The sequence below is a fragment of the Carlito syrichta genome, unplaced genomic scaffold (assembly GCF_000164805.1).
Source record: "Carlito syrichta isolate Samal-C Ts95f unplaced genomic scaffold, Tarsius_syrichta-2.0.1 Scaffold142937, whole genome shotgun sequence".
Lineage (NCBI taxonomy): Eukaryota > Metazoa > Chordata > Mammalia > Primates > Tarsiidae > Carlito > Carlito syrichta.
The window spans coordinates 142,799-166,931 of record NW_007087033.1 but is presented as its reverse complement, the minus strand read 5'-3'; the positions used below and the strand labels follow the sequence as shown (position 1 = coordinate 166,931).

General features: G+C 46.4%; 1 protein-coding gene across 1 annotated transcript in view; it reads left to right on the top strand.

Annotated features, from left to right (window-relative positions):
* FANCA (Fanconi anemia complementation group A) overlaps positions 1–24,133 on the top strand; it is a 71,184-nt gene that overhangs the window by 7,370 nt on the left and 39,681 nt on the right. The window contains exons 6-18 of the mRNA XM_008050038.1: positions 2,035–2,108; positions 6,833–6,945; positions 7,832–7,908; positions 10,746–10,779; positions 11,875–11,941; positions 12,685–12,797; positions 14,782–14,858; positions 15,276–15,417; positions 15,764–15,897; positions 18,849–18,959; positions 20,825–20,920; positions 21,013–21,072; positions 22,603–22,691. Of these exons, the coding sequence (XP_008048229.1) occupies positions 2,035–2,108; positions 6,833–6,945; positions 7,832–7,908; positions 10,746–10,779; positions 11,875–11,941; positions 12,685–12,797; positions 14,782–14,858; positions 15,276–15,417; positions 15,764–15,897; positions 18,849–18,959; positions 20,825–20,920; positions 21,013–21,072; positions 22,603–22,691 (1,187 nt within the window). The remainder of the gene's footprint in view (positions 1–2,034; positions 2,109–6,832; positions 6,946–7,831; positions 7,909–10,745; positions 10,780–11,874; positions 11,942–12,684; positions 12,798–14,781; positions 14,859–15,275; positions 15,418–15,763; positions 15,898–18,848; positions 18,960–20,824; positions 20,921–21,012; positions 21,073–22,602; positions 22,692–24,133) is intronic.

The following is a 24,133-nucleotide window of genomic DNA, read 5'->3' as shown; positions in this document are numbered from 1 at the left end:
CTTTCCAGGGCAGTATAGTAAACTATAAAATATAATTTATTTATTTTTTGGTAAAGATAGGGTCTCGTTATGTTGCCCATGTCGGTCTGGAACTATGTTGCCCTTGTTGGCTTCAAGTGATCCTCCTACCTCAGTCTCCCAAAGCACTGGGATTACAGGCATGAAGAACCACTGTGCCTGGCCTAAAAATATAATTTAAAAATTACTCTTGCCTGCTCTTTTTGAAGCATTTTGAACTCAAAGACTTACAGACTTTTGAAGAATTGAAAGAGCTCATAAGTACCACAGGTACTAAATGAGATTAGCAAGTTTTTAGAAAAAGGAAAGAGGCCAAGCGAGGTGGCTCAAGCCTATAATCCCAGCACCTTAGGAGTTCGAGTTGAGGGGATTGCCTGAGCCCATGGGTTTAAGAACAGCCTGGACAACTTGGCGAGACCTCATCTCTACAATGAGTCAAAAAATTAGCCGGGCGTGGTAGCTGCACGCCTGTAGTTCCAACTGCTTGGAAGGCTGAGGTGGAAGGATCGCCTGAGCCCAGTGAGTTGATGCTGGGGTGGTTGTGAGCATGCCACTGCACTCCAGCTTGGGTGACGGAGTGAGACTCCAACTCAAAAAAAATGAAAAAGCAAGGCTGGGCATGATGGCTCACGCCTATAATCCCAGCACTGTGGGAAGCTGAGGTGAGAGTATTGCTTGAGCCCAAGGGTTTGAGGCCAGCCCGGGCAACTTGATGATATCTCATCTCTACAGTAAATCAAAAAAATTCACCAGGCATGGTGGCACACACCTGTAGTTTAGTTCCAGCTACTTGGAAGGCTGAGGGAGAAGGATCGCCTGAGCTCAGCAGGTTGAGGCTGCAGTGGCCATGAGGGTGCCACTACACTCCAACCTGGGTGACAGAGTGAGACTCTGACTCAAAAAAAAAAAAAAAGAAGCAAAGAGAAAACCAAAGTGATAATTGGTTTATGTTTTTTTCTCATTCTTTTATCTGACGTACATTATGGAGTTCATTTGGTTATCAGGCATTATGGTCCCTGAACTCATTACCATATAGTTGGGGGAAGGCACAACTAAGTGCCCATGAATTGCAATGATACAGGTGTTGACAGATTTGAAAAGAAGATGACAGACATGCACATCAGATGAGAGAGTTATGGAGCACTTCGTGCATGGAGTGTGAGGGAAGAGTGTGTGTTAGTGGGGTAAGAAGGGACAGGGACAGCATTGCAGGATCTGAGAATTCAGGTCATCATGACTGTGACAGGGGTCTGGGGTATTTGGCGTGTGTATCCATGCAAAAGCAGGGAGAGTCCTCAGGTGGGAGAGGTCTGGTGAGAAAGACATAGACCAGGCCACAAAGGGCCTAAGAGTTACATTAAAGCTTGACCTTTGTTTGAGAAGCTGTGAGGAGCCGGCAAACTCTTCCAAAGAAGAGATTGACATGTCCAGTGTGTGTTTAGAATATTGTATTGACTGCAGGACAGACAAGTGATTGGAAGTGGGTTATATTAGAGCCCTGGTCAGGAGAAGGTGAGTGTCTGCTAAAGCAGGAGGAGGGGGAAGGAGGAGAAGTAAGTATAGGGTAGCAGTGGGTGAGTGTCTGAGACTGATGAGTTTAAAAATTGTGGAATGCATATTTTAGTCTCTGCTTGTTACTCTTTTTTTTTTTTGAGTTGGAATCTCACTCTCACCCAGACTGGAGTGCAGTGGCATGCTCCCTTGATCTGCTGGGCTCTGGCGATCCTTCCGCCTCAGCCTTCCAAGTAACTGGAACTACAGGCGTGTGCTACCACGCCCGGCTAATTTTTGATTTATTGTAGAGACGAGGTCTTGCCAAGTTGCCCGGGTGGGTCTCAAACCTGCAGGCTCAGACAATTCACTCGCCTTGGCCTCCCAAAGTGTTGGGATTACAGGCTGAGCCACTGAGCCCGTCCTACTCTAACTTTTAATAGAACAAAGTGGTTAGAAACCTAGGCTGAATGTTTTGTAGGAAAATGCATGCATAAAAGACCCTAATGCTGGTATTTTCTTCAGAGCTCATTGTTGCTTGAAGCTGTGTGGCATCTTCATGTACAGAGTGTCGTGAGCCTGCAGGAGCTGCTGGCAAGGTATTGTGCTGATACAGAAGATGAATGCTGCAAACCCACTGATTAGCCTGATGTGCACACCACCACCCAGGAGTAGCAGGATGCACATTCATAAGGCGTCATGGAGCAGTCCCTAGGATAGAGCAGAGGGTTCAGGCCGTGAAACAAGTTGGAGTATGTTTATAAGGGTTGAAATCATTCCAAATATGTTCTCCAGCCACAAATGAATTAGGATCAATAATAGAAGGTAATTTGGAAAACCTATATAGTATTTGGGAATTAAACAACATACTGCTGAATAATCAATGGGTCAAAAGAGAAACCACAAGGGAGATTAGAAAATATCATGAGATGAATGAAAATGAATAATCTACCAAAATGTATAGAATACAGCAAAAGGAATGCATAAAGGGAAATTTATAACAGTAAAAGCCTATATTTGAATAAAAGAATGCTCTCAAATTAACAACCTAAGCTTTGACCTTTAGAAACTAGGAAAAGCAAATGAAACCCATAGGAAACAGGAGGAAACAAGTAATAAGGATGAGAATAGAAATCAGTGAAGGAGGATATATAAAAACAATAGAGGAAACCAGAGGAAAAAGAATTGGTTAATAGCCGGGCTTGGTGGCTCAGCCTGTAATCCCGCGCCTTTGGGAGGCTGAGGTGAGTGGATTGCCTGAGCCCGCGGGTTCGAGACCCACCTGGGCAGCGAGACCTCATCTCTACAATAAATCAAAAAATCAGCTGGACGTGGTAGCGCATGCCTGTAATTTTGGCTACTCGGAAGGCTGAGGCGGAAGGATCGCCGGAGCCCAGCAGGTCGCGCCTGCGGTGGCCGGGAGCTGCCACAGCACTCCAGTCTGGGCGACAGAGTGAGACTCCAGGGCGACAGAGTGAGACTCCAACTCAAAAAAAAGAATTGGTTATTTAAGAATATCAACAAGACTCATCAAAAAAGACACAAATGACCAAAGTTAGCAGTGAAAGAAGGGGCATCGCTACTGATCTGACAGAAATTGAGAGTATTGTAAGGAGATACCATGAACTATTTTTATGCCAGTAAATTATGATACAGATAAAATGGACAAGTTTCTGGAAAGATGTTAATGACAAAAATTGGCTTACAAGAAAATCTGAATTGGTCTGTACCAGGTAAAGTCGAATCACTAACTTAAAATCTCCCACATAGAAAATTCCACCCATGGATGACTTCACTGGTGAATTGTACCAAACATTTAAAGAAGAAATAATACCATTTCTTCATAAATTCTTCCAGAAAATAGAGGAAGATGGAACACATCCCAACTTATTCCATATATTATCCTGATATTAAAGCTAAAGATAACAAAAGAAACGTAGATCAGTATCTAATGAATATAAATGCAAAAATATTAGCAAACTGAATTCAAAACATAGAAAAAGGATTACACAACATAACAAAGTAAGATTTATCTCCAAAATATGTGGTTGGTTGCTTTAACATCTGAAAATCAGTAATATTTATAATTATTATTATTTTTGTGGAAATGGGGTTTTGTTGTGTTGCCCGGGCTGGTTTTGAATTCAGCCTCAAGTGATCCTCCTACCTTGACCTCCAAAGTGCTGTGATTGTAGATGTGAGTCACCCTGCCTTGCCTAAAAATCAGTAATAAAGGAACTGGGTGCAGTGGCTCACACCTGGAATCCTAGCACTTTGAGAGGCTGAGACAGGAGAATTGCTTGAGGCCAGGAGTTTGAGACCAGCCTGGGCAACATAGCCAGACCCTGCCTCAACAAAAGAAAAAAAGATTAGCCAGGCGTGGTGGCTCGAACTTGTAGTCCCAGCTACTCAGGAGGCTGAGGTGGGAGGATTGCTTGAGCCCAGGAGTTTGAGGCTGCAAGAAGCTATGACTGTGCTACTACTGCACTCCAGCCCGGGTAACAGAGTGAGATCCTCTCTCTTAAAAAAAAAAAAGAGAAAGGCATGAGTGGTTATCTCAACAGATGTAGAAAAAGCAATTGACAAAATCCAACACTCTTTCCTTATGATAACACTAACAACTAGAGATAGAATAGAGCTTTCTTAACCTGGAAAGGGCATTTTAAAAAGCCCACAGCTAACATTATATACATGGTGGTTAAAGACGAAAAGTTTTCTCCAAAGATCAGATACAAGATCCTTTCTTGCCATTTTTATTCAACATTGTACTGGAGATTCTAGCCAAGAAAGTTAAGCAAAAAAATAAAATAAATAAGAAGCATCCAGATTAGAATGGAAGAAGTAGAACTGTTTCTGTGTAGAGAAGAGATGATCTTGTATGTAGAAAATCCTAAGGAATCTACTCAAAAGTTATCAGAGCTAATAAATGAGTTCAGAAAGGATGCAGGATACAAAATCTGTGCAGAAATTGTATTTCCGTGCATTGACAATGAAAGATCACTTTAGAAAAACAGTTACACTTAGAAGCATCAAAAATAATAAATTAGAAATAAACTTAAGCACAAGACTTGTACACTGACAACTGTTAAACATTACTGAAAGGAATTTATACCCAAATAGGCTGGTCCTAGTGCAGTGATGTTTGCAACCAATTGATCATAACCAGATTCGTTTATTCCTTTTCCACTCCCACTGCTTCATTTGAAGGCTTAAAAAAAAAAAGACCTAAGTAATTCGAAAGACAGCTTGCTATTGTCAAGATGGCATTGCTCCCCAAAGAAATCTGCACTTTCAGTGCAGGCTCTTTAAAGTCTCAGCTGGCTTTTTGCGGACATTGATAAGCTGATCCTAAAATAGGTACAGAAATACAAGGGACCCAGAATAGCCCAAAGAACTGAAGAAAGAAAAAAGAAATGGAGAAATTGAGGCCAAATGCAGTGACGTAAGCCTGTAATCCCAGCACTTTGGGAGGCTGAGGCAAGAGGATTCCCTGAGCTCAGGGGTTCGAGAACAGCCTGAACAACTTGGTGAGACCTTGTCTCTACAGTAAATAAAAAAATAAGCCAGGTGTGGTAGCGTGTACCTGTAGTTCCAGCTACTTGGAAGACTGAGATGGAAGGATCACCTGAACCCAGCAGGTTGAGGTTGCAGTGGCCATGAGCGTGCCACTGCCCTCCAGCCTAGGCGACAGTGAGACTCTGACTCAAATAAATAAATAAATAAATGAAGAAAGAAATTGGAGGACTCACACCTTGACTTCAAAATTTAGTGCAAAGTTACAGTAATTGAGACTGACATAGGATCAATATATTGATCAATGGAATAGAACTGAGAGTCCAGACATAAACTCTTACATTTATGGTCAGCTGATTTTTTTTTTTAAAGCAGGATTTATTGAGAGGACAGAAAAACTCCCACAATGGGAAGGGACCCGAGGGAGTTGCCCTGTGGTCAGCTTATTTTCTTTTTTTTTTGAGTTGGAGTCTCACTCAGTCGCCCAGACTGAAGTGCAGTGGCTGCTCCCGGCCACCGCAACCTCGACCTGCTGGGCTCTGGCGATCCTTCTGCCTCAGCCTTCCAAGTAGCTGGAACTACAGGCGCGAACTACCACACCTGGCTAATTTTTTTTTGATTTATTGTAGAGATGAGGTCTCGCCAAGTTGCCCAGGTAGGTCTTGAATCCGCGGGCTCAGGCAATTCACTCACCTCAGCCTCCCAAAGTGCGGGATTACAGGCTGAGCCGCTGAGCCTGGCTGGTCAGCTGATTTTCAACAAGGATGCCATGACCATTCAGTAGGAAAATAAAGTCTTTTCACAGATGATGCTGAGACAACCAATTACATGCAAAAGAATGTAGTTGGACCCTACCTCCTACCACATATAGCAAATAACTCAAAATGTGTCAAAGACCTAAATGTAGGTGCTAAAACCATAAAGCTCCCATAAGAAAGCATAGGGCTAAATCTGTATGGCCTTTGATTAATCAATTGTTTGATCAGTTGGGTTTCATCAAATTAAAAAACTTGTGTGTGTCAAAGGATATGACTAAGACAATAAAAAGACAACTCACAAGATGGGAGAAATTATTTTCCAGTCATGTATGTGATAGGAGTCTAGAATTTAGGACAAGAAACTCTTACAACTCAGTACAAAGACCAACAATGCAATGTAAGATAGGCAAAGACTCTTAATAGACATTTCTGCAAAAAAAAAAAAAGAATGACTAATCAGCACATCACTAGTTGCTAGGGAAAGGCAGACCTGAGGTGGGAGTACCCCAGCAGCTGCTCCTGGGTAAGGAGTTGGCAGGCCACATGTGTGTCTACACGGCAGTGCCTTGAGGAGAACCTGTGACCTATAACCACTGCTGGGCATCTTATGTCAATGATTATGTACGATTACTGAACCTTCTTTTTCCTTCCAACAATAATGAGCTACTCCAAATGAGTAGACTATTTGAAAATGGTTATTATTGTCAGTAGCAACCAGTTAGATGCCCTCTCTGTGGGGCAGAATGGTTTAGACCAGGCCTGTCCAACCTGAGCCCAGGACAGCTAGTAATGCGGCCCCATACAATCTTTTAACATCATGATAAAACAAATATTTCTGGCCGGGTTTGGTGGCTCAACCTGTAATTTATGTGCGGCTCAAGACAATTCCTCTACCTGAAGAAGCCAAAAGGTTGGACACCGCTGGCTTAGATGGTTGCCAGCTCATCCTCACTGGTCCAAGCTTCCCAATAAAGTGAGTGTTAAAGGAAATTGCCTGATGGTGAAAGTGGAAGGTTGGGATCAAGTTGAGCCATGCATCTGTGTGTCTGCAGCCATCCTGACATGCAGGCCATGGGGACGTGGCTCTTCAGAAACCTGTGTCTTCTATGTGAACAGCTGGAAGCGTCCTGTCCGTACTCAGATGTCGCCAAGGCGATGCTTTCTGGTAAGTTTGTGACGACAGGCAGATTCTTTGGTAAAGCTTGTTTTGATCAGTGGGAATGCCTTTTGCCATGAAAAGCCATGGGAAGCAGAACAGACTTCCTACACACATGGCCGTGAGAATCAAGTGTGACGTCCTCTCAGTGTGCTATTGTCCTGGGGTTGCATTTATCTTGAATGAGTGTGGAGATTCCAGTAAGCTGACACTTGTACAGGTGTTTCCACACCTCTTTCCCTTAGAGTAACCCATGAGGAATGACACCTACAAGTAAACATTAGATGAGAAGTGGAATGTTCTTTACGGGTAGTGTGTGGGGTTCTTTACAAAAGACACATTTGTTTTTCCTAAAACTTTTCGATGGCATGAGCTACTTAGGATTCTTGAGCTCCTGTAATGTGATTACAGATAGATTCAGTTTAAGTTGGAGATTAGACAGAAAACCTTTCATTTCAATCCTTTTACTCCTGATTTTTTAACAGGATGTGAGTTCATCTCCCGCCTCGCTCTTCAGAGAGTGATGCTTCCATCTCCCTCTGCGGCTGGTGGTAGAGACAGGCTCTTGGAAGCTACTTTTTTGTTTAAGAGAAAAGAATCCTTGGTATATGAACTTGATTCATTATAAGTGTTTCCCTTTCAGGTAGAATGGCAAGAAGAGAAATCTGCTTCGTTGGGGCTCTGGTTGGTTGGGTTTGGTGAATCCTTGTGTACCTGGGTCAGGTGGGCAGTGGCCTCTGCAGAGCTCCTTTGGGCTAGGAGCAGAGTGTCCGGGCAGCTCACACGGACCCTGGTTAGTCTAAGCCATAGGGATACTCACCCTCTGAAATGGATGGTCTGTGCAGTTCACACCTGCTGGGAGACCATGATGTATATAAGTGCTTTGGTTTTTCAGATTTTGTGCAGTTGTTTGTTTCGATGGGATTTCAGAACTCGGATTCAAGAACTTTGGAGCCTGAAAAGATGCCCCAGGTAGGAGGAAAAAAATACAGTGAAGAGTCTGAAAAGTTGGCTTCACTATGAGGATGGACAGCAGCCTGAAGAGCAACCCCCTGGAAGCTTCTAAATGTACCCATGTGCTTGTTTCTGTTGATACTTGATGCTTTGTTACATGTGTGGAGAGTAATGATCAGATCAGGGTATTTAGGATATCCATCACCTTGAAAATTTATCATTTATGTTGGGAGCATTTCAGATCTTTTCATCTAGTTATTTAGAAATGTATACCCTTTAACCAACTTCTCTTCACTCCCCCACACTCTTTCCTAGCCCCTGGTAACTATCACTGTGCTCTCTACATCCATGAAGTCCACTTTTTACTTCCTTCCATTTGAGTAAAAACATGTGACGTTTGTCTTTCTATGCCTGGCTTATTTCACTTAACATAATGACCTTCAATTCCATTCATGTTGCTTGCAAATGACAGCACTTTACTCTTTTTTAATGGCTGAGTAGTATTCCATTGTGTATATATGCTACATTTTCTTTATCCGTTCATCTGTTGATGGACACTTGGATTGATACCATATCTTAGTGATTGTGAATCATGCTTCAGTAAACATGCGGGGGGGAGTGGCGGCGTGCAGATGTCTCTTCAGCATATTGATTTCCTTTCCTTTGACTATATACCCAGCCATGGCATTGCTAGATCACATGTTAGTTCAATTTTTGGTCTTTAAAGAACCTCCATACTGTTTTCTGTAGTGGCTGTGTTAGTTTACATTCCCACCAACAATGTATAACGTTCTCTTTTTCTCTGTATAACAGCCATTCTAACTTGGGTGAGATGACATCTCATTGTGGTTTTGATCTGTGTGTATGACTTCTTTTGAAAGATGTCTATTCAGGTCATTTGCTCACTTTTATTTATTTATTTATTTATTTATTTGAGTTGGAGTCTCACTCTGTCGCCCAGACTGGAGTGCGGTGGCCGCTCCCAGCCACTGCATCCTCGACCTGCTGGGCTCCGGAGATCCTTCCACCTCAGCCTTCCCAGTAGCTGGAACTACAGGCGCGTGCTACCACACCTGGCTAACTTTTTGATTTATTGTAGAGATGAGGTCTCACCAAGTTGCCTGTGCGGGTCTCGAACTTGTGGGTTCAGGCAATCCACTCACTTCAGCCTCCCAAGGTGCAGGATTACAGGCTGAGCCACTGAGCCCTGCTGCCCACTTTTTTTTGAGTTGGAGTCTCACTGCTACCCAGGGTGGAGTGCTATGGCATGCTCACAGCCACACCAGCATTGACCTGCTGGGGTCCAGCAATTCTTCCACCTCAGCCTTCCAAGTATCTGAAACTACAGGCACACACTATCATGCCTGGCTAATTTTTGATTTATTGTAGAGACGAGTTCCTGCCAAGTTGCCTGGGGTGGTCTCAAACCCACAGGCTCAGGCAATCCACTCACTTTGGCCTCCCAAAGTACTGGGATTACATACAGTCTGAGCCACTGAGCCTGGCTGAGACTGTTTCTTGCCCCATGAGTATCCTTAGCATCTTTGTTGAAAATCAGTTGGCTGTAAATACATGGATTTAATTCTGGGTTCTCTATGCTGTTCTATTGGTCTGTATGTCTGTTTTTATACCAGTATGCTGTTTTGGTTCCTATACCTTGTAATATACTTTGAAGTCTGATAATGTGATGCTTCCGGCTTTGTTCTTTTTTCTCAGGATTGCTTTGGCTATTTGGGCTCTTTTTTGGTTCCATACAAATTTTAGGATTTAAAAAAAAATTTCTGTGAAGAATGTTAGTGGTATTTTGATAGGAATTGTGTTAAATTTGTAGACTGCTTTGAGTGGTACATCCCAAGTTTTTTCCCTGTACCAGTGACTAACATTTTGTCCTACATTACAGTTGGTAAGCTTTCATGAGGAAATCCAATTTATTTTTCTGTCATTAGACACTCCTGAGTACCATTATGCCTCAAGTCCAGTGATTATGAGGAATGGACATAGGTGGTGACATCTCACCTCTGTCTTCTGGTTCCGGAGGACCTGAGGGCAAACGTCTTTAGGTGTCTTTAGTCTTTTTTATTTTTTTAAGTTTTAAAACAAAGTTTATTAGAGAAGAGGGAAAAGAAAGGGAGACATGCCAGAGCGGGCCTGGGCGAAAGAAACCACCAGGCCTGTGCTTTCTTAACAAGAGGGCATGGGAGCTCTCCACACTGGGTCGTATGCTGAGAGAACATCAGCAGAATGCTCATGACTCATATTTACCAAGTGCCTGTAGGGGCCAGAGTTCTGTCCAGGCCCGGGCGCACAGCCTCAGGCTATGCCAAGAAAAATTGTGGGGTACCACTGCAGGTGATTCCAGAAAGTTCTCCACCTTTTTTTTTTTTTGAGTCAGAGTCTCACTCTGTCGCCCAGACTAGAGTGCAATGGCACACTCATGGCCACCGCAGCCTCTACCTGCTGAGCTCAGGTGATCATTCCACCTCAACCTTCCAAGTAGCTGAGGCTATAGGCGTGTACCACCAGGCCCAACTAATTTTTTGATTTATTATAGAGATAAGGTCTCACCAAGTTGCCCAGGCTGGTCTTGAACCCATGGGCTCAGGCAGTCCTCTCACCTTGGCCTCCCAAATGCTAGGATTATAAATGTGAGCCATTGTGCCCAGCCAGTTCTGTGCTTTCACTCTGTCTGGGTCTCTGCAGTATTGGGATAGTTTCTAGGTCAAAGAGGGCATTTTAAAGGTGGACTTCATTGTAAAGACAGTTTTTTATTTTGCTTTAGAATAACAAGTAATCTTTTGTGTGATACAAGCGTGTGAAGATTATGATGTAATGGTGACTTCTGTTCCCTCTGACAGGTTGCCCTTGGTGTGCTGCAGGGGATGCTGACTTGTGAGTTGATTGCTCTGTGACCCCGACTGTAAACATTTCAGTTTTGCTTACTAACGTTCTGGCAATTTTCTGCAATTTCATTGGAAGTATTTCATCTCTCGGTGTGTTTTGCTGTGCAGAGTCCCGGTACTGGAAGGCTCATGTTTGGGTTGTAATTTGGTGTGAATTCACCTTCTACTTCTCATCCTAACTTTCAGCTACCAGTGACTGCAGAGTTAATTTCCAAAGCTGTGAAATGATACCACTTTCATCTGTGGTCAATGGGAAAGTGTTTTACTGTCTACATGATTCTATTAATTTAATTTAATTTTTATTTTATTTTTATTTTTTGAGTTGCAGTCTTATTCTGTCATCCAGGCTGGAGTGTAGTGGCATGCCCATGACCACCGCAACCTCAACCTGCTGGGCTCGGGCGATCCTTCCGCCTCAACCTTCCAAGTAGCTGAAACTACAGGCATGCGCCATCATGCTCGGCTAATTTTTCTTGATTTATTGTAGAGATGAGGTTCACCACATTGCCCAGGCTGGTTTTGAACCTGTGGGCTCAGGAAATCCTTTCACCTTGGCCTCCCAAAGTACTGGGATTATAGGCGTGAGCCACCGTGCCCAACCACTGATTAATTTTTAAGGCTTACAGATTTCGATAGCAGTGAGGGCACTGAGAAAATTTTTTTTTTTTTTTGAATTGTAGTCTCACTCTGTCACCCAGGCTGGAGCGTAATGGCACGCTCATGGCCACCATAGCTTCGACCTGCTGCACTCGAGCGATCCTTCTGCCTCAACCTTCCAAGTAACTGGAACCACAGCCACCATGCCCAGCTAATTTTTTGATGTATTGCAGAGACAAGGTCTTTCCAAGTTCCCCAGGGTGGTCTTGAACCGTGGGCTGAGACAGTCCTCTCACCTCTGCCTCCCAAAGTGCTGGAATGACAGGCATGAGCCATAGCACCTGGCCGTGCTTAGAAATCTTGATAGATGCAGTTCCTTCTAGGGCACTGGAAATTAATCCATTGTCTGGAAATGCTTAGAGATTATTTTAGATGGACTGTTACAACGTGCTGAGGTCTGTTCTCTGTTCCTGGCTTCTGTCATCAGTTGTACTTGATGCTTTGGCTGCTGGCCTACAGGAGGAGTCCTCGTCTCACAAGGTCGTGAGGTGCTGGTATGTCCCTGGGGCAGGCCTGGCATGAGATCTCCTGTTAAATGAGGGATCCAAGGTATTTTAAATGCTTCCAAAGTGTCAGCAACTGGCACCTCATGGAGTGTGTGATTCTGGGGCCACTCAGCTGGTGGGACCCTTGATTTTCTGGGGAGCTGAGGTAAAAAGTGTGCTTCACTGTTACGGGTTGTGTCATGTGCGGGTCTGGGTATGAAACATCTTAGGAAGCCCTGAGGTAGGATAGGGTGATCGGTGTAGGCCGACTGGGATGCAGCACACCGGCAGACTCAAGCCCCGTTGATGCCTGGCTCTGTGCCCCTGTTCACCTCCAAAATGTCCTGCTCCCTCACACGATGGCCCAGGGAACACCAGTCCCCACCATTTCTTTCATATCCTCATGGATGGCACTGACTTCAGTCACGGTCATTGCTGCCATGTGCTGGGCTATTTGCTCAAGGTGTGGCACAACCCTGTGAAGGACACTATATGAGTTCCATTTCACAGAGTGTGAACTGAGGTCTGTCAGGTGGCTCTGCTCATGGGCGCTGTGCACACCCCACACATCCTACCCTGTCTCTGATCTCTTGCCTTGGGTTTCATTTAAAGTCTGTGGTTAGATAGGCCTGGCCAAGCGAGCACCTCCTACTTGAAGGGAGGACATAGCTGAGCTTTTAGTCCTTTGACATGGGAGCTGGGAGACGGGGAAGGACCCTTTCCTGACGGCTGCGTTCTGCTGTGTTTGCAAGGGTCAGCGTGTTCAGTGGAGACATGCTTTGCCACATCATCTCCACGGATTCTCCGAAGAGATTTTTCAGTCACTCTCTGAGGCAGATATTCACTCACAACCCGGTGCTGAAAGGTACGTCCCGGTGCCAAAGCTGCACAGTCGTCTGCCCAGCCTGTTGGGGGATTGTTTCCCCTTGCTACCTCAATGACACTCTGACAAGGACACCAGGGACTTGGGCCACTTTGGGGCACTCTCCTCAGCTAGAGCGTGGGCCCTGAGACAGGTGGATGGGGTTTAACGCTCTGAGATACCTTGAGCCCAAGAAAGACATTTCATTATTAAACATCCTTTCATATGAGAGGAGCATGTTCTTTCTTTATTTATTTATTTATTTTGAGTTGGAGTCTCACTCTGTCACCCAGACTGGAGTGCAGTGGCCGCTCCCGGCCACCGCAGCCTCCACCTGCTGGGCTCTGGCAATCCTTCAACCTCAGCCTTCCAAGTAGCCAGAATTACAGGCATGCGCTACCACACCCGGCTGATTTTTTTGGATTTATTGTAGAGATGAGGTCTTGCTGCCCAGGCGGGTCTCGAACCCGCAGGCTCAGGCAATCCACTCACCTCAGCCTCCCAAAGGTGGGGGATTACAGGCTGAGCCACCGAGCCCAGCTGAGCATGTTATTTAAATTAAGAACTAAGAGTAGATAGAAGAAGTGTCACCAAAATAGAAATATCTTCAACATGAAACATTTCTTTTTTTAGTTTTTTTGTGGAGATGAGGTCTGCCTTGGCCTTTCAAAGTGCTTATTACAGGTATTAGCCACTGTGCCCAGCCTTAACATGAAACATTTCTTATGGTCTTTTTCTATACAGATGTTTTAAAAAGCATAGTTATCATACTGTAATACCATGATGGTTTTAAACATCATTATACCGTAGGCATCTTCTTTAGCAGTTATGTGGTTTTCTTAAGTGTTCAATTCTGACATCATCTTCTACCCAGTGGATGTCCTGCTTTCAAGTTCTCACTCTCACAAATAAGGCAGAAATGAACGCTTTGCTCATCGAGTGTTCTGTGTGTCTCCAGAGTGGGTGCCCTGGCGGGATACATGTGCGTAGCAGGACAGGGAATGTGTGGCATGGTTCCCCACAGGTGCTGTGAGGTGCTTTCCAAAGGGCTTGGCCTAGTTGACCAGCACTTACTCCGAGCCTAGTGTCCTTTGAACAGCATTGTCACTGTGGTTGATTTACTGACAGTTTAAAGTTTAAACATAGTAAAATAAAAATGCAGGCTGGGCTTGGTGGCTCAGCCTGTAATCCCAGCACTTTGGGAGGCCAAGGCAAGTGGATTGCCTGAGCCCGCGGGTTCGAGACCCTCCCGGGCAACTTGGCAAGATTTCGTCTCTACAATAAATCAAAAACTAGCCGGGCTTGGTAGTGCTCGCCTGTAGTTCTGGCTACGTGGAAGGCTGAGGTGGAAGGATCGCCAGAGCCCAGCAGGTTGAGGCTGCGGTGGCCAGGAGCGTGCCACTGCACTCCAGTCTGGGCAACAGAGTGAGACTCCAACTAAAAAAAAAAAAAAATACAATTGAAACACCGGAAAATACTAATAGTGAACATGGCAAAGAATTACCAGTAAGTGACCAGGCCAGACACAGAACTGATAACAAAAAGAACGTAGGTAACAAAAAGGGAAATGATGAATTTCACTAATAATTGAAAAAAATACAGTGGAAACAAGGTAATTTTTCACATTGAAGCTTTAAAACATGACTTGATTATCTCCACTTAAAGTTATTTTTTTGAGTCGGAGTCTCACTTTGTTACCCAGTCTGGAGTACAATGGCACCCTCAAGGCTACCACAGCCTTGACTGGGGCTCAGGTGATCCTTCCATCTCAGCCTTCCAAGTAGCTTGAACTCAGGCATGCACCACCATACCTGGCGAAGTTTCTGATTTATTGTAGAGATGAGGTCTCGCCATGTTGCCCAGGCTGGTCTTGAACCTGTGGGCTCAGGCAATCCTCTTGCTGCAGCCTCCCAAAGTGCCGAGATTATAGGTGTGAGCCACTGCATCCAGCTTCTCTTGAGGTTTTTGTCTGTTTCTTTTTTTGAAGCGTCAGATGCCATTCGGATGCAGAGGGAATGGAGCTTTGCACGGACGCCCACTCTACTCACCACTCTGTACCGCAGGGTGAGTGTTGGTGGGGGTGTTAGACCTACTTCCCTGCGCACATGTTGAGGGTCTAAAATTACTGACTGGCTGCTTCCTCGCCAGACTGACCCTGAGGACAGTACATGGGAAGGTTCAGAAGTTTCTAGTGAGACGTGGTTGTTCACATCTGGGCCACTATGCAGGACCAGGAGACTGAACTTGCCACTTGGGCAAAGCCCCTCTTCCCTGAGATGAGGAGAATTATCTCTGCCTAGTACTGACCACCACAGAGTAGAGAGATGCCTGGTGCTGACTGCTAAGTTCCATGTCCCACCTCCCCTGAGCCTGTCAGATAGGTAGTGGGCAGTGGCTATGGGCTTGGGAAGGAGGTGAGGGACCACTCCCGTCTGACCGTGGTTTGCTTTGACATTGAAGGGAGTGGCACTTTTGTTTCAGCTCTTTGTGATGTTGAGTCCAGAGGAACTAGTTGGACACTTGCAAGACGTTCTGGAGACTCAGGAGGTTAACTGGCAGCGCGTGCTCTCCTGTGTGTCTACGCTGGTCATCTGCTTCCCAGAAGCACAGGAACTACTTTGCGGTGCGTTGTCATGGGAGCCGTGTGCTGCTGTCAAGGTGTGTGGGGGTGTGACTTGTGTGCTGGTGGTCGCTGAGACCCAGTGTTGTGGCTGAGCCCCGGGGATGAAGCCCTCCTGTACCTGCCCAGCTCTGATCTCTCCATCAGGCTCTTCTATGAGCACTGTCTGCTCTCTGAGGTGCTGGACCGTGTGCTGCTTCTTCGTTGAAGTCTCAAGCTGGTTGTGTTTGGTGCTGAAATTGTTGTAGTCTTTTGGAAATTGATGTTTGGGTACACACATTCTCCTAGCTGAACACTCAGTGACCCAGCACAGCTCACATTGTATTTCTGCTTTGTGGTTCTCACCTAGACTGGGTGGCACGTTTGATGGCCCGTGCGTTCGAAAGCTACCATCTGGACAGCATGGTCACTGCGTTTCTGGTTGTGCGCCAGGCTGCACTGGAGGGCTCCTCTGCATTCATGTCGTATGCAGACTGGTTCAAAGTAAGTGACCTGGTGAGCTGGTTCCCTAACAACTGGTCTCCCAACAGGCGGGAGCCATGGGCTTCCCACCTAACACTGTCATGAGTGAACAAACTAGGGGGGAGCTTTGCCAAGTGCCCCTACAGGCCCCCCATGTGTGTCTCTCATGGCCTTCTACTGGGCACGTAGAGAGCCTGTTTTTCCTTGCAGGGCCTTGGCCCTTCCCCTGGTTTCTGCCTCGCTTGTTGGAACATTTTTCCCTCTTTGATAAGAAAATTCATGAAATCAGGTAGGAAAGAGGAGATAGAGTGGCTGCTGCCTTTTGCAGAATATGCTGCATCTCCGGAAACAAATTCTTCTTCAGAGTCATCTCATGGCGCCATCCTTTTTCCTTTGCTTTCTTTTTTTTTTTTTTTTTTTTTTGAGTTGAAGTCTCACTGTTGTCTAGGCTGAGTGCAGTGGCATGCTCACGGCCACCACAGCCTTGACCTACTGTACTGGGTTCAGGCGATCCTACCTCTTCAACCTTCCAAGAATCTGGAACTGCAGGTATGTGCTGCCACACCCAACTAATTTTTTTATTTATTGTAGAGACAAAGTCTTGCCAAGTTGCCTGGGTTGGTCTCAAACCCCTGAACTCAGGCAATCCTCTCGCCTTCACCTCCTGAAGTCCTGGGATTACAGGCATGAGCTACCACACCTGGCTTTAACTTTGCTGTCTACAACACACCCAGTATTCTCTCTGATGGAAACTTGTGCAGCTCTTTCCAAACCCGAGTAGACACCATCCTCACCTGGAGAGGGCTTTGGAAATACAGATCCAGGTCCCAGCTCAGAACCATTGAGTCAGCTTCTGAGGGAGTCTTAGGGGAACCAACAGGGTAGGGTGTCTTGGCACATCAGCTTTGAAGGGCAGGCATGTTGTTACTCTGTTAGTGCCCTTCTGTTTAAAGAGCTTTGTAGTTTTTTCATAGGAGTTTTGGGTTTGCCTGCCATCACCACCCTGAGGAAGTGTTGCCTCTTTGCAGGAATCTCACCTTCCTCAAGTTCCAGGGCAGCTAGCGCCTGCACAGTTGTCTCTGCCACCTGTCCCTGTTTCCACCTGGGGCCATTTGAGAAGGGATGGCTGAGCTGCTGTCTGTTGGTGTTGGTGAGGGTGGTGGTTGTGGCAGTGTTGCCTTACTCTTACCTTAAGGCTCATTCTCACCTCAAGCTCTCCCCAGCTCTGCCCCCATTGGCCTGGGCTCCCACTGGACTGAGAGTGTTGACGTTTGCTCTGTCCACAGTGAGATACAGAGACCCTGTTTCCTGTTTGCATGCTCTGAGAAGGTCTCTGCCCACCAGGGCTTTGTTGTCTGTAGTGCAATGGTCCCCCAGGGAATTTGGGTCACAAATCAGGTATCTCTCAGCGTTTACATTCTTTCATTTTTCTTTTTCTTTTCTTTTTTTTTTTTTTTTTTTGAGTTGGAGTCTCACTCTCACCCAGACTGAAGGGCAGTGGTTGCTCTTGGCCACCACAGCCTCGACATGCTGGGGTCCGGCAATCCTTCTGCCTCAGCCTTCCAAGTAGCTGGAACTACAGGCACACACTACCACGCCTGGCTAATTTTTTATTTTTATTTTATTTTTAATTTTTTTTTTGAGTTGGAGTCTCACTCTGTCGCCCAGACTGGAGTGCAGTGGCCGCTCCCGGCTACCTCACCCTTGACCTGCCGGGCTCCAGCGATCCTTCCACCTCAGCCTTCCAAGTAGCTGGAACTACAGGCGCACACTACCACGCCCGGCTAATTTTTTGTTTTGATTTATTGTAGAGATGAGGTCTCGCTGCCCAGGCGGGTTTCGAACCTGCAGGCTCAGGCAATCCACTCACTTCAGCCTCCCAAAGGCGCAGGATTATAGGCTGAGCCACCGAGCCTGGCGATTTTTTTTTTTTTTTGAGTCGGAGTCCCACTCCATCGCTCACGCTAGGCCAGGAGACAGACTTTGTGTGGTTTTGGGGGTAAGTTCAGTTGTCATGCCAGTACACGTTCTCCCTGCAGGTTCATTTGCAGTGCATTTGGGGCCAATGCCTATTTAAAGTCCCCTTCCTGCCCTGACTCACTCGAGCCTTGGCTCCACCAGGATCCTGTTGTAGAGACTATAGATGTGCTTTCCACCCTGGAAGGGTTTGCCCCTGCTTGCTCACACCCCATACTTGTTCTGTTGTGATCCTGGAGTTTATTGTTCTGAAGCCTAATCCTCCTTGGCTGCCTCTCTTGTGGTGACCTATCCATTCATGGACAAATTTGGAAGTTGAGGTGTGTGCAGAAGTGGCTTCATCAGATGAAATGAATGTATTTGCCAAGTAAGGAGCCCTTGTGGCTGTGCTTGGTGGCTCAGCCTGTAATCCCAGCACTTTGGACAGCCGAAGCGAGTGGATTGCCTGAGCCCATGGGTTCGAGGTCAGCCCGGGCGACTTGGCAAGACCTTGTCTCTACAATAAATCAAAAATTAGCTGGGCATGTGTCTATAGTTCCAGCTACTTGGAAGGCTGAGGTAGAAGGATTGCTGGAGCCCAGCAGGTCGATGCTGGGGTGGCTGTGAGTGTGCCACTGCACTCCAGCCTGGGTGACAGAGTGAGGCTCCAACTCAAAAACAAAAAAAGAGCCCTCGTGAGGGCATTTAACATTTTGTGTCCCTAAGGATCACACAGGATACCATGGCTACTGTTTTCTGTAGCAAATTATTTTTAACTTTTTCTCTGAATAAACTTTATGTTCATCTCTTTGGTCAAAGCACAGTTGTAACATCCTTAAATATGTGAGCAATTTTGGCTCACATATTTAAGGATGCTGGTTATTTCTCTTATCTTTCTGTCTGTGAGACAGACACTGTGGCAGCAGCCCAGACCCTGCCTGGATGGTGCAGCCCACAGTGCCAGCTCCTCACTGAGTGGCTCCTGCATCCCGGACCTCATGCCTCTCTCTCCATAGGCCTCCTTTGGGAGTGCGCGTGGCTACCACGGCTGTAGCAAGAAGGCACTGGTCTTCCTCTTCAAGTTCTTGTCAGACCTTGTTCCCTTTGAGGCTCCCCGGTACCTGCAGGTAAGGAGCTACTTGCAGCACTCTGACTCTCTCCCTCTCCCCAGTCTGAGGATGTCTGCCCATCCCAGATCCACCCCTCCCCTTCTCTAAATGGTTCATGATGAAACAACATAGACATTGTAAGTGGGGATATTTGTGTGGATAAGTGTGTGAATGTCTGTAGTGGTAAGTGCCCAGAAGTCTTGCGCTCGTCCAGAAGATGGGTAAATAAATCATGTCATTGTGCAGTGATCTGTTTTGTAGCCACTAAGAAGGCCAGGCAGGTCTAAGCAGAGATGTGGGAAGGCGTCTTAGTACCCAGATATACAGGAATAGCAAGCTGGACTGTAGTGAGCATCATGGGATCCCATTTTTGCTTTTAAAAAATGCTTTCTTATATTTGAGAGGAAAAATCTGGAAGGATAGACCCCCAAAACCTGAATGGTCATGAGTTCTAAGAGTGGAAGAAAAGAAACAGGACTTTACAGTAGTGTACAGTTTGAGTTTTTTATAGCAAGTCTGTATTCATAATTTTAAAAATTATTGTAGCACTTTTTTTTAATCAGAAAATTACTCCCAGCATTTGTTTTTGGGGGGTGGAGTACCTGGAAACTGAGTCTCACCCTTTTTTTTTTTTAAAAGAAATTTGCATTACATTTTATTTATTTATTTATTTGTGTCGGTGTCTGACTTTGTCACCTAGGCTGGAGGGCAGTGTCATCCTCACAGCCACCACAGCCTTGACCTGCTAGGCTGAGGCTATCCTTCTGCTTCAGCCTTTCAAGTAGCTGGAACTACAGGCATGCACCATCATGCCCAGCTAATCTTTCTTGATTTATTGTAGAGATGAGGTCTCACCATGTTGCCCAGGCTGGTCTCGAACCCATGGGCTCAGGCAATCCTCTCACCTTGGCTCCCAAATTGTATTGCATTTCAAAGAGCGTATATGGTATAATGTACAAAGAACGGACAGGTGTGTACCCAGCACCAGGTGGATCCAGGACTAGGCCCTTCCTCCCCACCTGCCCTGATTCCTGGTTCCTGTCTTCCCCGGGCAGCACTGTTTTTGTGGCCACAGTTAGCAGTCCTTTAAGGCAAAACGATGTCTGATAACTAGAGCATTGGGGTGCCCATCTTCCTGTCCTGAACCCCTCTGTGTGTCACAGTCCCCACCCTGAGGAGTAAGGGACTTGGTCACCATGAAGTTTGGTCACCACAGGATCTCTAGCCTTCCCTGACCCATCTCTAGCATGGCCCACTTTTGCAGGGAGAGTCCTGGGAACGTGGAGACCCTTCTCAGACCCCGCCTTCCCCCACAGCCTGTGTCCTGGTTGTCTTTGGTTGGTTCTCTGACTTGACTGTCTTCAGAACACACATCTTGCCTGGAGCACGACACCCTGGCCTTGGTCCTCACAAGGCCCCTTGGTACCTGTCGTCAGTTCCTTGTGAACTCAAACTCAGTGTGTCCAGACATCCAGGTGTCCTACTCAAGTGCACTTTTTGGTTCACTGACTCCATTCTGCCAGTGCCACAAACTTGATGTCAGTGTAGACCCCACTTTTGTGTGGTGGTTGGTGTCCCCCTTTGGCCAAGAAGTCATGGGGTGAGGAGCTGCGGGTATACCATCCAGTGCCTGCCTGTGGGGTCTGTGCATGTACATCTTTGGCTTCCCCATGACTCCAAGACATGTGAGACCAACTGCATTCAAATTCCTGGATGTTTTGCCTGGGGAAATAGCCTTCTGTTGTGGGTTTGGCTTTGCTGATGATGTGCTGTGCTTACGTACAAGCCTCCTGGGAGGCCATCTCTGCTCATCCTGGCTGTGAAGGTTGGCATCTTAAATGGTGCCTGCACTATCGTCGCCACACTCTGCTGTCTGTCCTCAGGTGCATGTCCTCCACCCGCCATTAGTACCAGCCAGATACCGCTCCCTCCTCACGGATTACGTCTCCCTGGCCAAGACACGCCTGGCGGACCTTAAGGCAAGCCCACCTCTCATTTCTGCTCCTCAGGCTGTCCTGACAGAGATGTGCCTGCTTTTGTTTCAAGCTCTTGTTCTGTCCCTTCTCTGAAGGTTTCTATAGAAAACATGGGACTCTATGAGGACTTGTCATCAGCAGTGGACATCACAGAGGTAATGTTGCCTCGGGCCAGCCCTGTGGGGTCTCAGAGTCATGCCCACCAAGTGCAGACCCAATGTTCTTTGAGTTGACAGTTGCAGCCTTCACGTCTTGTAACTGGTGTGCCTCAGATGCCACTAGGTCAGGGATTTCGAGGCTGTTTGTCCTGTGGTACCCCATGTTGTGTGTTCATGGCATTCATCCAGAGTTACGGTGTATAGGGAAGAAATACCTTGTGCTACAGTAAGTTTGTCCTTTTAGGAGATCTCAGTTTACAAGGGGTTGAATGGAAGAGGTGGCCTTTCATGTTTTTCTCTGAATTACATAAAAGCGTTAACCATTTTTACATAAGCCAGATGGCTGTATGATGTGTATATGTCACCATCAAAAACCAACCTTCTCACTTTTTCTTTTTTGAGTTGGAATTTCACTGTCACCCAGGATGAAGTGCAGTGGCACCATCATGGCCACCGCAGCCTCGACCTGCTGGACTAAGAAGATCCCTCTGCCTTAGCCTTCCAAGTAGCTGGTACCACAGGCACACTCCACCAAGCCTGGCTTATCTTTTTTGATTTACTGTAGAAACGAGGTTTTGCCATGTTGCCTGGGCTAGTCTTGAATCTCTGGGCTCAGGTAATCCTGTCACCTCTGCCTCTCAAAGTACTGGGATTATAGGCGTGAGCCACTGCACTGGCCCTTCTTAACTTTTTAAGACCCTTACTTTAAAGTTGTGAGTTGCTTAAGAATACTTATGGATGACATTAAAGTGTTAAGTGAAAATATTTAATGCCATTTTCTATTTAAAATTTATTGCTCTTCGTAAGTTGCCATTTCCTAATTTTTTTAAATCTGAAAAATTAAGTCTATACTCCTTTCTATCTGGAAATCTTTCATTTCAACCTTTTGTCCCTTTAGAGGGCGCAGCAGAAAGGAGAGGCAGGGAGGCTCATAGCCAGATAGAGGAGCAAGGAGCCCTCCTGATGGAGCTGAGCTGTCATCAGGAGGGCCCCACTTTGTTAGGGCTGAGTTTTCTGAGCGTAGAAAACAGCTAGTGTCAGGCCGGGCGTGGTGACTCAAAACTGTAATCCCAGTACTTTTTGGAGCCCAAGGCGAGAGGGTTGCCTGAGTCCAGGAGTTTAAGACCAGCCTGGGCAACTTGGTGAAACCTTATCTCTACAATAAATAAAAAAATTAGCTGGGTGTGGTGGCGCGTGCCTATAATTCCAGCTACTTGGAAGGCTGAGGTGGAAGGATCACCTGAACCCAGCAGGTCGAGGCTGTGGTGGCCGAGTGTGCCACTGCACTCCAGCCTGGGGGACAGAGTGAGATTCCAACTCAAAAAAAAGAAAACAGCCAGTGTCACCTGCCATGCTTGGGTGTTTAGAGAACTGATGTGAGTGCCCCAGACTCCAGGGGCACCGGTCATGTGGGCCTTTTACTTTAGTTTGTACAGTGTCTCTGCTGCAAGAAAGCCCAGCAGCTGACCTTTTCTGTTCACTGTTGCATCTTCTGTTCTTTTCCCATCCTCCCTATATGGGAACCAGCCCCACAGCCAAGCGCTTCAGGATGTTGAGAAGGCCATCGTGGTGTTTGAGCACACGGGGAAAATTCCAGTCACTGTCATGGAGGCCAGGTATGCTCAGCTGCCCCAAAAGCAGTTGGTGGCCACAGCAAGTACGTCCAGACCCTGCTGTGATGGCTTTCAGTACTGAGGGATCTTTTGAATGTGTCCTCGTGTCTACTCAGGGCCACGTGGGGTGGGGTGGTCACTGTCTTTTAATGAGGGCACAGGAGTTAGGAGTATAAATGTTACATCAAAGATCCTGCCCTATGGGGGTAGGGAGTGAGGCTGAGAACTGTGTTTTGCTGTGAAACACATTTTCTTCTGGAAAAGCATGGGTGCCCCTCCCACCCTGAAATAGCCAGCAGGTTGTGTTGACTGGGGAGCCATACCATGGAAGAGAGGACAATGGCCCACGGTTTAGTAACTGATGATTTTTTTTTTTCTTGAGTCAGAGTCTCACTTCGTCACCCAGGCTGGAGTGCAGTGGTATGATCGCGACTCGCCTCAGCCTCAACCTTTTGGGTTCAGGTGATCCTTCTGCCTCAGCCTCCTGAATGGTTGGGACAGCAGGCACATACAGCCACACCTGGCTAATTTAAAAAAAATTTTTTTGTAGATACGAGGTCTCACCATGCTGCCCAAGCTAGTCTTCACCTCCTGGGCTCAAGCAATTCTCCTGCCTTAGCCTCCCAAAGTGCTAGGATTATAGGTGTGAGCCACCACACTTGGCCACAATGATTTTTTTTTTTTTTTTAACGCTTTCTTGGTGACTAGTATGGAACCAATACAGAGAATTGAAGAATACAAATTTTATGGAATTTGGTGTGAGTCCCAAACAGCTTGGATTCTGGTTGCTGCCAATGTGGATGAACTGACTCCAGCTCTCAGGATTTTGAATCCAGCTTCAAGGAGCATGCCCATAGTGGTCCTTAAGTGACTCTCCTGCCCTCAGATTGAGCCAGGTTCCATCGCCAAGCCCAAGGGCAGGCAGAACTTGGTCCAGATTCCCTGGGATGCAGGGTTGTGGCTACACAGACTGTCCTTTGCATGACATGTCCTTGAGCAGTGAAAAAGAAGACTTAAAAACATGATGAGGCTGGGTGCAGTGGCTCAAGCCTGTAATCCCAGCACTTTGGGAGGCCGAGGTGAGGGAATCGCCTGAACCCACGGGTTCAAGAACAGCCTGGGCAACTTGGGGAGATCTCATCTCTACAATAAATCACAAAATTAGCCGGGTGTGGTAGCACGTACCTGTGGTTCTAGCTACTTGGAAGGTTGAGGCAGAAGGATTGCCTGAGCCCAGCAGGTCGCTGCTGGGGTGGTTGTGAGTGTGCCACTGTGCACTCTGGCCTGAGCAACAGAGTGAGACTCCAACTCAAAAAACAAAACAAAACAAAAAATGATGAAATATCATAGCCTTGAAATAAAAGCCTCTCAGTGGCTCGGCCTGTAATCCCGTGCCTTGGGAGGCTGAGATGAGTGGATTGCCTGAGCCCGCGGGTTCGAGACCC